General features: G+C 33.1%; 1 protein-coding gene across 6 annotated transcripts in view; it reads left to right on the forward strand.

The window, feature by feature from the left end:
* Positions 1-16,988, forward strand: part of REPS1 (RALBP1 associated Eps domain containing 1) — a 71,999-nt gene that overhangs the window by 27,144 nt on the left and 27,867 nt on the right. For 5 of the 6 annotated variants that reach the window (XM_039869766.1, XM_039869764.1, XM_039869768.1 and 2 more), the window contains exons 2-8: positions 7,935-8,058; positions 9,625-9,821; positions 9,954-10,107; positions 10,652-10,776; positions 11,271-11,433; positions 11,709-11,772; positions 12,899-13,053. In XM_039869766.1, coding sequence (XP_039725700.1) covers positions 7,935-8,058; positions 9,625-9,821; positions 9,954-10,107; positions 10,652-10,776; positions 11,271-11,433; positions 11,709-11,772; positions 12,899-13,053 — 982 coding nt within the window. The remainder of the gene's footprint in view (positions 1-7,934; positions 8,059-9,624; positions 9,822-9,953; positions 10,108-10,651; positions 10,777-11,270; positions 11,434-11,708; positions 11,773-12,898; positions 13,054-16,988) is intronic. The other variant, XM_039869767.1, reaches the window with a different exon arrangement.

Below are 16,988 nucleotides of genomic sequence, written 5' to 3' on the forward strand. Positions count from 1 at the left end.
TCAGTTAGGAGGAGAAGGCAAGTATTTATGAGAACGGGAATGGGAATAATTACCTGAATAGAAGGAAGGAATTTCTAAAGGTATTAATAAACTAAGGAAGGAATTTCTATAGGTGCAGATAAGCTAGCATAGTGATGTCTTTAGTCACAACAAACAGTTTGGAATACAGTGCTGCTTTAAGCCCAATCAGAAGGTTATTTTGCCTAGTTTTAACATCTCAAAGTTTTAACATTCTGAAAGTTTGAGGAGGAAGACAAGCAAGGCAGTTCCTTTGGAATGGCACCTTTAACTCCATTTCGAAGTGCCTTCATTTATATTATTTTTTACAATGCTGATGGGTTTTTCCTCCAGTGACGTGAATTCCCTGTATTGCCTTCTGTTGGTCTCCAGTTTGGGGGACAGCAGGTTACTCTCTGAACTCAATTCTCTTAAGGTCTAAGAAGAGTTCTTGATTTTTCATTTTATTCAGCCTTTTACTTGGTAGGACATAGTGTCACCTTCCAGGATGCTTCTTATGTGCTAAACCAGAAACCAGAAGCCCATGTCTTTTTCTCTTTACTTTTGCTATCCACTCTCTGAACTGGTTCGCTATACTTTAACATATTTAATATTGAAAACATTTGTATCTTGTTCTATAGCCAAAATTTCTAATTATTCAATATATTTTGACTTTAGAGTGAATCTAAAAGTTGAAAATAAAAAAGTACTTACATTATGACAATTTAATTATTTTTACTGCAGATTCAAGTGTTGTACATTCTTATATAGCTACTACACACACACTCCACCTCCCCCCCCAAAAAATTTCTCAGCTCTTTCTTTTTTCTTGTACTGCTTGTCTTCATATATCCATTCTTTCTCCTGTATTTTTTTCAGAACTCTTCCTCCTGGAGCCTTATGTCATTTTACTCATATCATGACTGGTTGATCTCTAGGCCAGTTGCATAGCTGTGTAACATGAGAATGTCCAAACCTAGAGAAGTACTTTATAAGTTTATTAGAGTTTATTTGAGCCAAGCTGAGGACATTCCTGGAAGCAAAATCTCAGTGGATTGAGAAAATGGTTCCAGAGAATGGCAGTTTAGCAGTTATTTTCTACATTTAGAATCAAAGTAAAGATTACATGAAATCCATTGGTAGTAGATTAAGGAGGTAGGAGAAAGCAAAGTAAGGGCCAGGAATCTCTGGGATTGGATAAAAAGCAGAATGGAGAGAGAAATACTTTTACATTGGTGAGTACAGTTAACATTTAACATTTACGGTAAATAGAGATAGTATTCAGGCACTAAGGTAACAGTGAGGATTCCAGTACACCTCCAAAGAGTCTAGAAAAGATGATTACTCTGATATTTCAATGGTGTGTGTTCACCTAGATGCTGCAAGAACTTGCTTAAGGCAAAGATTAACCTTTTAACTAAGGAAGCTATAGGCCTGGGGGCATAACTACCCTCCATGACCTCCCCAGTTAGGAATTTATGATCAAATCATCTTGTGTGGTTACTTTCTGGCACAGTCAGGTTTTCTACATAGTCCCATTTTGGTTCAGCTAGCATCCAGCAACTTCCTTTCCCCACTTTCTTGGTATATATCTACTTTTTCCAGAATGCATTGTCTCCAAATTTTGCTGATTAACATTTTTGAATATTTTCTCAAGAAAGAGTTCATAGGAGATAAACTTTAAATTTCTGCATCTATGCAAGTATCTGTTCTTTGCATTGTCTTGATGTTCGTTTGGGTACAGAGTTCTAGGTTGAAAATAATTTTTTCTTAGAATTTTGAGAATGTTTCATTATTTTCTGATATTCATTGTTACTGATGAGACGTGTGATTCTAGTTCAGTTAATATTTCTTCTTAACTGGTAAATGCCTCTCCCCCTTATCCTCCTTCCCTAAGCCTATTCTCAGTGCTCATAGGATCTTTGTTTTATCCTTGCTGTTCTGAAGTTCCATGGAAATATGCTTAGGAATTCTTTAACTCATTGTGTTAAGAACTCAGTATACTCTCTTAATCTGAAAAACTTGTGTCCTTTAGCTTTGGAGAAATCTCTTGTTCTTTATATATTACTCTTCTATTTTCTCTACCTTCTTTGTAGACCTCATTTTAATTAAAATTTGGTCATTCTAATTCCTCATTGTTTCTTTTCTCATAGTTTCCAGTTCATCTTTCCCCTTCCTACTTCTGGAGAAAATTTTTTTTATCTTTTGGTATTTCTACTGAGCTTTATATATTTCCATACATCTTATTCTCTGATTGTCCCTTTTTCATAGTCTCCTGTTCTTGTTTTATGGATGAATATTGCCTTAAATCTGTTATATAATACTCAGAGTAATTTTAAGTGTTCTTTCATCCCTGAATTATATCTTTCTCTCAGAGTTTTACTTCCTGGTAAAATTGGCAGTTCCTTTTCATTTTGTAGGCTTTGCTTAGTTGCTTGTTGATCCTGGTAACCCTGTTTATATTTAATGAGGCAGTAGAAAATTAGCTCTGTGCTTGGGCATAGCTCTTCAAAAGGCTGCCTCACTTCAGGAGGAGTGGGTTGGATGCTGACGCTTAAACTGGTTTACTGAATGCTGAAACAAGCTTTTCTCTGGGGCAACAACCCCTGTCTACATCAACCATCCTAATACTTTCCTGACATTTCATTTTTTTAGAGATTTAACTTGCAGTTTTTTGTTTGTTTTTACTTGAAGGGTAAAAAGTCTGGTTGCTAGTAGTCTGTGAGCAACTAACTATAAAGATAGGAATTTTTATCTCTGTCTCAGTCTCACCCTTGGTGATACTTAACTTTTCTGGTAAGTCCCTGGATTTTGCAGGGCAAATTGGTTCTTTCCCATGAGTATTCTTGGTGCTGATTGCTTCTACCTTACTGCATTAGATAAGACTCCATTAGCTTAGGTATTAAAGTGAATACAACCTAGTTTATCTTTTCTCTGTAGATGTTAGTGGCTTTTTAATAAAAATTGTGGAACAGAGCACTCAGAGAAGGAATCAGTACTGACTGGTTTAGGGCTAATATTTCTTTATGAAGCCAATACAATTAATGAAAACTTTGACCTCTCATTCAGTGGTCATCAAGATGTTACAGTCATTTAGAGTTTGTAGTGCTTCGTTATGTTACATTTTAAAGCATAGTTCCATTTTTAGAAATTTGTTCTACAGTTGTACAAGTGCACAAAGATGCATAGAAATGTTTATGCCATTATTTGTAATAGAAAGCTAGAAAAATCTAAATGTCCATCAGTAGAGGATTGGTTAATTTGTAAAATGTCCATGCAGTGAAATACTATGTAAAAAAAAAAATGAAAGAGACTTCATGCCAATATAAACAAATCTTTGAGTAATATGAAAAAATTATATATAGTATGATCCTGTATTTGTAAAAAGTATGTATTACATATGTGTGCTCATGTGTTTGTATGCATGTAGAAAAAATTGGAAGAACATATGAAAGGAATTACTATTTCCGATGAGAATCATAGGAACTTTTATTTCTGTATCCTTAAGTACATTTTATTTATTTTATCATGAGCATGTACATTTTATGATGTTAAAAAAATAAAGCTTAATAGTTTTCAGTAACTATCAATAGTATACCAGCCACCACTAGCTGGCCCTGGGTTTCCTAGGTTAGTTAGAATCTAATGGAAGGACTCTGGGAATCTGTATTCTAACAAGAGCTTTAAGTGGTTCTCCCTGCTAGAGAAAGAGTGAGCAGACACACAAATATGTATAATTTAGACTAAGGGGAAACGACCGTAGAGTAGTAATTAAAAGAATGAGACTGCTTTGAATAATGATGAATTAATAATAAATTTCAAAATTCGGAGGTGACAAATGATGTCCTAGGAAATTATAAAGTATTTTAGGGATGGAAAACCTAGTTTATACCAGATAACGTGGAATAACGTGGAGACATATGTTAAAGATAATGTCCACCCTGTGTCATAGGTGGATTCTTCCAAATCTTTAAGGAACATATAATTCCTAATCTATTTAAAGTGTTACAGACCAGAGAGAGAGAAAAAAATAAAGCTTTACTAGTTGTATTTACATTGCCAATATAACACCGATTCCAAACCTTTCATATTTAGTTTTCTTTTTTATTTTAAAGCTTAATCATTTTAAGATTGTGGTTAAATTTTTGTTAAGTATTAATATTTTAAAGTACTACACCATGACTAAATGAAGTCCATTCCAGAGATCAAAAGATGGTTCGATGTTAGGAACTCTGTTAATAGAAGTCTTAATATTAATAGACTAAAGAGAAAAATTATGAATTTTAGTTTTCTGCCCAAAAATTCACACAATAAATTTAACATCTGTTTGTAATTTTTGAAAATATAAACCTCAAAACAAAACTCTAGATGAGTGAACTAGCTGAATAGTTTCTTAACAAAGGTGTTCTGGTGTTAGCCAGTAAGTATCATGCTTAATGATAAAACACTAGAAGTCATCTTGTTAAAATTAGGAATGAGACTAAATAGATTGACATCTCATTTCAAATCAGTTTATTTTGATAGATGATTTTAAAGATTATTTGGAAGAATAATATGAGAATAGCCCACATGATGACCAAGACATGGAAGCAACTGAAGTGTCCTACAGTAGATGCTTGCATAAAGAAGCTATGGTACATACACACAATGGAATATTACTCAGCTATAAGAAGAGATAAAATACTGCCATTTGTGACAATATGGATATGGACCTTGAGATAATCATGCTAAGCAAAATAAGCTAGACAGAAAATGTTGAAAACCACATGACATCACTTACATGTGAGATATAAACCCAAAAGCAACAAACAAACAGGACAAACAGACACATGAACATGGACAATAGACTAGTGGTTACCAGAGGGGTGGGGTAGATGGGGTAAAAGAGGTCAAATATGTGGTGACAGAAAGAAATTGAACTATGGGCAGTGAACACACAGTGCAATATATATGCCTTACTGTTGAGTTGTACACCTGAAACTTAACTAGATTTCGTTAACTAATGTCACCATAAAAAATCATAATAAAAGAGAATAGCCCAGGAAATTCTTAAAAAATTGAGGGCTTGGCTTAATCCTATCAGATATTTTAATATTATAAAGCTAAAGTAATTAAAAAATAGGTCCAGGATTAGCTATACAGAACTGTGTAACATAGGGAGCCAGAGATAATACATAAAAGTGTGCAAGTGGTTTTTCAGGTTACTGGAGAAAAGATGAGAAACAAGCACCCTCGTATTGACAGTGGGAGAATAAATTTCAGTAACCTTTTTGAAAGGCAATTGTCAGTAGCTAATGTCTTCTTAAACGTATGTATACTTTAGTCCAGCAGTTTCATTTTTAGTAATTTGTTCCAGATATTCCTTAAGAGAAAAATTTTGTCTGATTCACAAGATTGTGATGATAAATCAGACTTCGTGATACTGTTTTATCAATTGTGTGTGTGTGTGTGTGTGTGTGTGTGTGTGTGTGTGTGAATTGTATGTTATAGCTCCTTTCCTCCTATCCTACTTTGAGAGCTTGTGGCCCCTTCAACTCGAGTAGCTTGGAGAGAGAATCAGCGACACACATGCCTGACTTGGGCAATAAAGTGAATGTTTTAGGTGAAATAACTGCAAATATTGCCTTTGAGTCCTTTTTACCTCCACTTTCAAATCTCTTTTCCTGCTTCCTGGTGTAGCATTTTGGCATACAAACTCTTAAATTTTATTATGTCTGACACAGTAGAAAGGTAGTATCCTTCCTTGCTCTCCTGACCACTGTAGAAAGAGCCACGCTTTTGGAGTAAAAAGACCTGGTTTCTAGAGCCAGTTCTTTCACTGACTAGGCTCTGAGACTTAGGGAGAAGCAAAGTTACCCTTCTAAACTTTCTTTCAGAGTCAAGCATCTTAACCTGTTTAGTACCTGTTTTTCCACTTAAATTCCTCCTGTTTATTCATAACTTAATGCATTGCAAACTCGATTTTACCCTGCCACATCTCTGCAACAACTCGAGTTATCAAAAATCTCCTAATTGTAAAAATAGAGTACAGTTTTCTCCCTTTTTTATTTAACTCCACTATTTCTCCTTTTTGGAAATTCTAAAATTTATGATTTAAGTATATTATAGTGATATAGCAATTATATTATTATATTTTTGGTAATAAATACAGACTTGTGTAAAGAAAACACAGAAATGTCCCTTACTCTCAGCACCCAGAAATAAACACTGGCATATTCACTGCCATTTATATGTACATATCTTAATAAAATTGGGATTATATTTATTTATAGTTTCGTATCCTTTTTGTTTTCATAATACTGTAAGCAGTGTTTTCTCATACGATTATTCCATAATTAATTTTATTGTTTTGTTGTTATGGTAAGTTTAGTTTGCTTCTCCTTTTGGTACATTTTCCCCTTCCCTTTTTCATAGGCTCCTTTTTGTACCTGTCTTTCAGGTTTTGGTGTTCTTTAGGATTTTCTTTCACCGTTCTGGGCTTGCTGCCAATCTCATTTACTCCCCCAGCTGCAGTCATCACCTATTGTCTGCTTCCCAAGTATGGAGCCCATTTTCTCAGTGTGCTCCCTTCTTCTGAATGCTACCTCTGCATCTCTAACTGTTCCCAGGGTATCTTCCCCTGAGTGTCCCACAGGCACCTGGAACGGATGTAACAAGGATAAATACACTACGTTTTTTTTTTAGGTCCTCCATTTAGGTAGCATATACCTGGCATATTTTAGATGCTTTGTTTTATAAACAAAAACATCTAAGATGTGTAATGATTACTTGTGCCAAATGAGCGGTAAAGGATAGTAGATAAGGACAATAATCGTAACAAAATGCCTGCATAGCCTTCCTTTTCTTCATAATTTTTTTAATGTAAACCTGCCTCTTTATCCCCCTCGTCCTTTTAAATTTACGCAAAGGCAATACCCTTTCATGGGACTTCTATAGCTCATCAGTCTCAGCAAAAATGACTGTATTCTTGTGCATGTAAATAAATGCTTATTGTTATTGCAATATATTGCTTAACCACTTGCAGGCGCTTTTTGAAATTCTAGTAAATACATACTTTTGACTTAATATCACAACATCTGAGGTACCTTAATCTTCCTTTGAGTGTGTTTGGGAAAAGAAAACAGTAAATATACTTTGTTTCTATAAGAATTTATTTATTTGAGAAGTTGAGACAAGGATACTTAGTGCTTATTTTAGGATTATAATGTCTTTATCGTAGACATCTACTCCACCTTTTGGAGTTATAATTCTTGTAACCTAAAATTCTTTTTTCTAGTCTTATACCTAATTGCTATAGCCAATCCAGAAATATTTGTTGGGTGGCTAGAATGACTGGTATATGGGATACATAGCTCTTTGAAAGCCTTGATGCTTTAAAAATACAAAGCAAGCAAACACAATTTGTTGTTTTAAAGGAAAGAGTATAACCACAATCTGGCAAATGAGGAAAAAGTCCAACTTTTAATCTCACTTAACAAAATTGCTGATAGAATTTTTATATAGCTGATTGTTTTCAAATTTGTGTTTATGTGGTTAAAATTATGTGTCCTGATTTTTTCCCACTTAATATGTCATTTTATGACTATTATTTTAAATGGCTGCATAATCTAGTTGCATAGCTCTTGTATTGGAGAAGTTGATGGAGAAGAGTGAATGGTACATTGTTTCTAAAAAATATGACACTTTAGAAAAAATAGTTATTCTAATAAAATAAAATTACTTATCACATGGATTTTAATAAGTAGGGAATGGTAACCTTCTTATTGTAAGGTCAGTCTCTTTTTATTTTCAGTCACATAAACCTGAAACTTGTAGTTAGTTGTCATTTGAGAGTAATATGCAATATGTATTTTGGAGAAGTTATCAACAGAAATTAGACAATTACGTATTTAAATAATTAGTAATATTCTTAATGTTAACATTGTGTTCTTTTATAGATTATGGAGCTTTGTGGTGCAACAAGACTTGGTTATTTTGGAAGGAGTCAGTTCTATATTGCTTTGAAACTTGTAGCTGTTGCCCAGTCTGGTTTTCCTTTAAGAGTGGAAAGTATTAATACAGGTAAATATGGGATACATTAGTAATTGAAATGAAGATAGATTTCTGATCTAGAAGAAAAGTCAGGAGAACTGTTGAGTTTCTGATATTATAGTGCCATTTATGACCTTAAGTGTCATAACTTTATTCTTACCACCATTCTTTATTTGTGAATATTAGAAAATATATCTATCATAAATGTTATAGCATATATGTACTTCATACATATTTGATGATATATAAACTTAAAATGGTATTTTTTGAAATAAATGCACTAAGAATTGCTTAGAATTTAAGTGAATAATTTTATCAAGGTGTAAATGATGAAATGTAGCAACCATCTTTATATATGCTTTCTTTATATTTTCTACTAAGTATAAAGCAACATTACACTTTATGTCTTGTTTAGGAAGGCTATGAAAGCTCCATATAAAATTAGAAAATAATTTGTTAACCAAAACTTTCTGATTGATAGAAACAATATTAAAATATTGGCAGACTAAAACCTAGTTACAGACATCTGACTGCCTTTTAAGTATCATCTAGGATAGTTTTTCTGTTATTTGGAGCCTTTTTATGTTGAAGTAGATGGAAATTCTATAAGGTCGGCCCTTAAATGCGGGCGGAGTTCAGTGGTTTTCATAAGGAAAAGGAGAAAGAGAAAACTTGAGGTTTTCAGTAATGCTGGAATTTTTATACAATAGTTTTAAGTACCAAGCTTAGTTGACCAGTCAGTCGGAGGTTTTCATTGTGGACCTCTGGTTTGCCACACATTTTTCAAGAGTTGAGACTTTACATTCTTTTCAGGTAATTTTGAATTCTACATAAATACCGAATAATCTTAATACTTTCCCTCCTTAGTGTGGAGATTCTGAGGAGAAATGCAGGTAATCACAATGGAGGGAAGTATACTTTCTTCTAAAGTTGATTCTGCTGCTGTATTATTCTAGTCTAAAATATGAGTTACTGCAGAGAAATTGTCTTTGTTTTCTTCTTCTCTATTTAACAATTGATGTTGTGTAACTACCTGTAGGAGTGAAATAAACCAGACTAAAGTGGATAGATTGAACCCCTTTTACTGTGTCCTTGGTAGATGAACAGTAAGATATTTTTAAGAATTTCTGCCTTAAAAATGTCTAGGTTGATCTAGTCTCAAACTTAGGGACATATTCTTTTCTTTACTTAGAACTCTTAACATCTTTAGAGAATCAGTATGAGCAGAAACAGCCTAGGCTTTGAGGTCAGACTGACCTGGGTTTAGATCCTGTCAGTTACTAATTATCAACCATCATGGCATCTCACAGCTTCAGTTTCCTTATCTGTAAAATAGGGACTTTGCAGGGTTGATAAGGTTATGAGATGAGATAAATATAAAATGTAAGCATAAGACTAGAAATGCAATGGACATTTAATATAGCTAAACAAGCTAAGGGAGATGATGGTCTGAGTTTTTTAGCAATAGACATTTTGTGTTACTTGCTTCTGTATCAGTTTTTGCAAAAATTCTCTCTAATATCTAATTTATTTCTTCATTTTTTAAGGTATGTGTCCTTTTTATTTTAAAGTAATAATTATTTTTGTGGTTAACAGTAAAGGACCTTCCTCTGCCAAGATTTGTTGCTTCAAAGAATGAACAGGAATCTCGTCATGCAGCCTCATATTCTTCAGATTCTGAAAATCAAGGGTCTTATTCTGGTGTAATTCCCCCACCACCTGGCAGGGGGCAAGTGAAAAAGGGATCCGTAAGCCATGATACTGTCCAGTCTCGTACATCTGCTGATCAACAGGTAGTCACGTGCACGTCAGTATTATCAATTGACGTACTGTGTAGATGCTTACACAAAAACATTTACTGAGTGCCTTAATAATGAAAATGCTGTCTTAAAATTTGAATTTAAAAATAATAATACTCTTTCTAGGAACCCGCGTCCCCAGTAGTTTCACCACAGCAGTCCCCACCAGCTTCTCCACACACATGGAGGAAGCACAACCGTCATCCCAGTGGAGGAAATAGTGAGAGGCCTCTTGCAGGACCAGGGCCATTTTGGTCTCCCTTTGGTGAAGCACAAACAGGTTAGAAGTTCTTTGGAAGTATCATTCCTTTAATAAAGGTTGTTAATCGAAGGAACTTGATAACATTCCTTTAAGGGTTGCCTCCAAGACAGTTTTTAATTATAAGTTAAGTACTTTAAATAGAAGCAGAAACCACCTGTGGAAATTTCTAAATAGTTATATCACTTTGAACAGTGGTGATTTCATTTACCTATATCTGTGATGCTCAGACAGAAGTTTAGAGATAACAGATTCTTTGAAGGTAAAATGAATAAATGATTATTTTTCAGAATATTGGGTATATATTATATTATTGATATAATCAATAATAATATAAGTTTCATCATTGATAAAGAAACCACAGTAACAATTTAAAAGACTTAAATGAGGTATAATTTTAAATTGACAGAAAATATTCCACTTTTTTGGGAAATTAACATTTCCTCAAAGCTAGAATTTTAAAGAAAACTTTTATAATATGTGCATAGTGAATTGCTATTATAAAAAAACCTGGTAAATTTTTTCTTCAAAAGTGAGTCAGCATGTTTACCTATTCTACTTTTAGGTTCTTCTGCTGGTGATGCAGTGTGGTCAGGGCATTCTCCACCTCCACCTCAAGAAAACTGGGTCAGTTTTGCAGATACTCCACCAACCAGTACTCTTTTAACCATGCATCCTGCTTCTGTCCAGGTGTGACATTTTATTGGTATTGCATTTTTATTTGCTTCATTCAGAGTGTTGCTGCAATCATTGTTTTTATATTTTGCTGTTGCAGATTTATAAATGCAAGTTCACTCTTTCATTAAAAAAACAAAACAAAACTCTGTGCCTTTATCATTGGAATGTTTCACTAAAAGTTTTGGCTGATTTTCTAATTCCTTAGTGAACTTTTGAAAATTTTCAGCATCTAGGAATATATTCGCTTGGCTTTCTTAGCACATTTTCATAACTTTTTGTTGCTTACATATTGCTGTCATTCTACACATTTATATAATCCTTGTCCAAAAACATTCAGTAACCTCATTATAGATATGTGGTTTGCTGATGAGTTTGTGAAGACTTCTTATATTTTAAAACATCCACAAAAAGTAAGTTTTACTTTCAAAAATAAGTAACCTAGCAATCTTGGTCCATATAATCATGTAGATAGATACTGTACTGAGGAAAAAAATGTTTCATTACAGGACCAGACAACAGTACGAACTGTAGCATCAGCTACAACTGCCAATGAAATTCGTAGGCAATCCAGTAGTTATGATGATCCCTGGAAAATAACAGATGAACAAAGACAGTATTATGTAAATCAGTTTAAAACCATTCAGCCTGATCTAAACGGATTTATTCCAGGTGAGTTGTTAAAAACAAATTCTTCTAGATGGGACGGTTCAGAGTCTCAATTTCATAATCTCAAAGACATGGTTTTATTGGTCAGGGATTATAAAAGATAATTCTCAAATTGTTTGTCTAAAAAGAGTTTATAATCACTGGAGACCAAAAACATGACATATACACATGTCAAGGTGACCTTTTTTCAGTAAAAAAGTCTTAAGATTCTTAATGTGTTTTATTCTTGAATCTGTAAGTTCAGAATAACATTAAACAACAGTGTTTTAATATTTCAGGATCTGCAGCTAAAGAGTTTTTTACAAAATCAAAGCTTCCTATTCTTGAACTTTCTCATATTTGGTAAGTGTGGCATATTTTTAGTTGTGTAATATGGGTTATTTCAAAGGAATTTCTAGCAGGTAGATTTTGAACCTTAAAACACAAACAGAATAATCTTTTCAAGAATATTCTTAAAAACTCAGTATTTTAAAATAGTCAGCTCTCTCTCTAGCAAAGAATTAAATGATACGGACACAGTAATTCTTTAAATTTTAAAAATTTTTAAAGCTATATCAGCTGTTTCTTATTGCTAGTATAATGCATGGAATAAAAGCTAGTTTGCTCATACAATGTTATATTTATTTCATTTGGCTTTAAACAAGTTCAGTAAGTTCTATACTGAGCCATGAATTTAAGAACAGTGCTTAGCACCCATTTAAATACAGACGTAAGACTCAGGATAGTTGTTATGTAGTTGGAATTGACCATTAAAATACAAATTACAATCACAAATTACTTTTCAGAAACAATTATCAGGTAAACATAAATGTGTCTACTTTATATTAAACAAATTTCTCTGTATCCTAAATTTTGTTAATAGGGTTTTTAGTAGTATAGAGTGCTATAGTAGGAGGTAGGTAGATAATGTCTAAAACCAAAAATCAAGAACTAGCAACACATACATTACTATTTATAGTTTAAGGTGTTAAATATAAAAATGATCTCTCCTGCATCTAGGAAATGGAAGGATAGTTGGGTGGGGCTGCTGTTTTTTTGTATCAAGACTTGTAATTCTATCTGATACTTTAAAGTACATACATATAGACCCCTAATTACAATAAAAATAAAGTTTAAAAAAATTCTTATTAAATAAACTCGACTTCAACTAAATCTTGTTGCTAGACATACATAGTTAAAGGTCATTTTTGGTGACCTTATTTTTTAGCATTTTATTTTGAAAATTTCATGTCGCGCTTGTAGAAAAGTTTAAAGAATTGTGCGTTGAATCACCCATATGCCCACTGCCTAGATTCTACAGTTAACACTTTACTATATTTGCTTTGTTACACATCTTCCCATCTATGAGATTTTTTAAATTATTGAAGGTTTGCACTTTTTCTGAGAAAAGAGCTCTCTTTTTCCTTTTTGAGACGTAAAGGGATCCAAAGCAGAATATGATTATATTCATAATAAGTTTGTCTTCTAGGGAACTTTCAGACTTTGATAAAGATGGAGCATTGACACTGGATGAATTTTGTGCTGCTTTTCATCTGGTAGTTGCTAGGAAGAATGGCTATGACTTACCAGAAAAACTCCCTGAAAGTTTAATGCCCAAACTGATTGATTTGGAAGATTCAGCAGGTAAGATCAGGAGCTTAAAGAGACCTGACTGCATGCCTTGATAAATAAGACTAGGTTCTTAAAGCAAAATCAAGGTAGATGTTAAAACTTAGCTTAAGAGCATAGACATTTAATCAAGTGCATGTCAATTTACCATGAGAATAACATATACAGGCTGAACTTGGATTAATGGTTTGTCTTATTTAGTCAGCTTTAAACAAAGAGATGAAGAATATATGCCACTATTTTACTTTACACCTTGTTACTTGATGCGATTTGAAGAGCATTTCAGTGTCTTATTTTGCCTTCTTTTAATTGCATTTTATATTGTCTGATGTAGATAAAGTAGCCTGTCTTCATTATCAGCATTTTCCATTTAATGAACCTTCATTTGTTTAAGGGAAACGTCTGGTTTATCATGAGGCCTTGCAGTCCACATGCATTTTCCTTTAAAAAGCCAGTTTCTTCATACTCTAAAGAAATCTGGAAATTTTGTGTTTGATGTAGATAATGCTGTATTGTTATCATGTTTACATGCTTTTGTAAATGCTTATATTTACTGGTAGCTTTATTTTAAAGGAAACAAGAATATAAGGGGTAAAAAATGAGTACATTTTTCTTAAATTGTGAATGAATAAAAAGAAATGTAATGTTAATGAGTCTAATTACAACTAAATTATTGTCTTTGGTTTTTCTAACTAAATTCTCTTTTGGATATTATGATAGAAGGAATTTTATACTTTTAAAAGAGAAGTCAAAAGGGCATTCATCTATTAGGCAGCATATATTTAACCCAGAAATGCATATGATCTGATTTAATTTCCTAAATTACACAGTAGGAATCATATGCATGTTATTACTGTCACAAAGATAACGGTCTCCTTAGAGTCAGGAATCTGAGACAAGAGTCTACTTTTGCTAATTCTCCTATGACCTTGGGCAAGTTCTAGCCATTTTTCTCTGTTTCTATTTTTTTCTTTCTGTTTCTCCATCTGAAATGTGGATTCAATGCCATTCATGTTTCAGGACCTGACTTTTACACTGACCTTTTTATCAACTAGTATGTTGATTTAAAAATTTAACATTGGTTTTAGTTTTTAGAAACATTATCCTATGAGAATCCTAGGTTTCAGTTATTAGGCATCAGTCAACCTCTAACTTGAGCTGAAAGCTAATGGTTTTTGTTGGATAATTTTGCTTTCAGAATACTTTGATTTACCTAATTAAGAAGTAAACAAAAAGAACTTCATTTAGTTTATTTGATAGTAGTCAGAAGGGAAGATATTGTGGTAGCAACAGACTTGCTGTGTTATTGATTTAAAAATTAGGCCTTGTACCTAGAGTTTTTCTATGACTTTTATCCTTTGAAGACCAATAGCATGGTAATACAAAAAAATAATTTAAGTCAAGCTTATTCTGTTATGTCATTTTCTAGAGACTTGTCTGATTCTATTATCTGTTTAGATTGTTATGTGTTCAGATTGGTGAATCTGGCTTTTGCATGTCGTCTTTTTCTTTTCTTTTATTTATTTAAATAAAATCTGTGCTTTGTAAACTGATGTACTGCCTGAATTTTAAGGCCGATGATTCAAATAGAGGTTCTTTTCTCGGTATTTGTCTTTTTATACCTGTTAGATCTGTTTAGCAGAGCCACGCTGATTTTTTGCCTGCGTATATCTGTACACTATTGCTCGAACTGTAATTTTATAAGTATCTAAGACTCAGATAGTTTTTTCCCATTACACCATAATCTATATGGTTTTCTGATGAAATTTATTATAAACATTTGACCATACGATATTAGGTTCAAATTTGCTTTGCCTACTTACAAATTTGCAGGTTTGTTAATTTTGGTTGGGGGGAATTGCTTAACCTTTTTTCGCTCAGCTATCATAAGCCTGAGATTGGTATGCCACATAGTCCCTTGAATGTAGAAATTGTCATGTGACAGTGAAGCAATCAATATCTGTAAAAATCCTTTTAAATAGCTGTGTTTTTAGACGTTCACAATTAAAGGGGAAACACCCAAACTGTTTCTTTTGGCTGACCTGAAAATTTATCATAAATACCCCCTCTGTGAAACTTTTCTGTCTTACAGAGTAATTTCTGTCTTTTTGATCTCTCATAGCATCTGTGTGCTGTTTATTATGGCACGTATCACAGTGAATCCTGGACATTTTTCTTCTTTCTACCACTATGAGTTTCTTTTAAAAAAAGGAAATGCGGATCTAGCCCTTTGCCAGGCATGTACTAAGATGCTCAAAGAGGGAAAGGAATGTGCTCCCCATTCTGTCTCCTCCATAATCACTGCTTTCTTTATACAGTAAATTTGAGCAAGTCTTCATTGTTGTTGATATGGCACATAACACAGATCTCCAGACTCTAGAAGTTACTTCTCATATGAATGGTTTTAAAAGCCAGAGATTTTTTATGAATAATTCACTTAAAAATTTATAATTGAGACTAGCTTGATGTGAGTTAATAATCACTGTTGAGTTTCTCTGTACTCATCCAGAAAATTTTAATGTATAAAAGCTTACACTTGCAGATATCTGTTTTTACACAAGTGTATTCACACTATATATCCTTGATTTTTTTTTCTTGTAATATTGGACATCTTTGCACTTTGTTACATATAGGGCTGTTACAGTCTTTATCATACAATGTATTCCATAATATTAATGTACCTTAATTTAACTAGTTTCTTATTGATGGATTTTGAGGTAGTTTCTTGGCTTTACATTTAAAGCAGTGCTGCAGTGGACATGTATCTACATACAGCTTTGTTTTGTACAAAGAACCCAGAATCGTTTTTTGAAAATTCACTTTCAAAGTGCTATTAGTTGCAAAGGAAAGAATAATGAAAATAGGCACTCATGTTGATCATTAACTTTCTAATTAAGGGATTGCTTCCCAACCCCGCCCACACACCTCCTCCCCCGCCCCGCCATACACGTACATATACAGTCTTAACACTAGAAGCATTTCTCTCCAGATAGTTGGGTATTATAGCTAATCAGATGAGTACAATTGCAAATATTTGGCAAAGATGTACTATTTAATGAAGTTGGTCAGAATAATTAGAACGTCTCAAATTCCTGGCGAAGACATTGACAAACAAGGCTAATTAATACTTGAGAAAATCTTTACAAGATGACACACTAGGGGCATTAAAAGATTATAGTTTAAATATCAGTGGATTAGTAAGAGTCTTTGAGAATAATGACACCTTTATATTTTTTTGCAGAAATTACCTTTTTTTCATACTATCGTGTTGTAAAAGTAGAAAGTGAAGTGAAGGATGTCTGTTGTCTTGTTTGAAAGAAAACTTCATGGAAACAGGAACCTTGTCTTCTTGCTCAATACTGTATCTTTATTCACTGTATTTATATATAGGCCCTCAGTATATATAGGCTCAATACTGTATCTTTATTCACTGTATTTATATATAGGCCCTCAGTAAATGTTCAGCGCCTGAATTCATGCCTTTATTAATTTCACCACCAAATTGTACCCACAAAATTCAACATTTTTCATTCTTTGTTTTTTATACTCCTTTTCACAATTTTCTCTGTAAATTTTGAAGACAAAGCCCCAATTAAATTTCTTTTTCTCTTAATGAAATTTTAGTTCTTATTTTAAGTGATTAACTTTAAATGGACTGTTTCCCTTTTAGCTATCCTTGGATAATGGGAACCTCCTGTATATCTGTAGGTAATGTTCTTTGAAGGATAATAACCAAGTCAAGTAGTAGTTGCTCTAAAATGTTGATTAGTACTGCCAAAAAAAGTCAACCAGTACAGTTAAATTAAATATTTTGGGTGAATGCTTTATTTTAACTTTGTTGGACACATTTTTACTTCTTTTTTAATCTTTAATTTTAATTTAGAACTGATAGACATCTACATAGACCTTCTTAAGGTCTGCTTACTAAGTTTCCATTTTACAGAGTGTTG

Source organism: Pteropus medius, unplaced genomic scaffold (genome assembly GCF_902729225.1).
Source record: "Pteropus medius unplaced genomic scaffold, Ma_sr-lr_union100, whole genome shotgun sequence".
NCBI lineage: Eukaryota > Metazoa > Chordata > Mammalia > Chiroptera > Pteropodidae > Pteropus > Pteropus medius.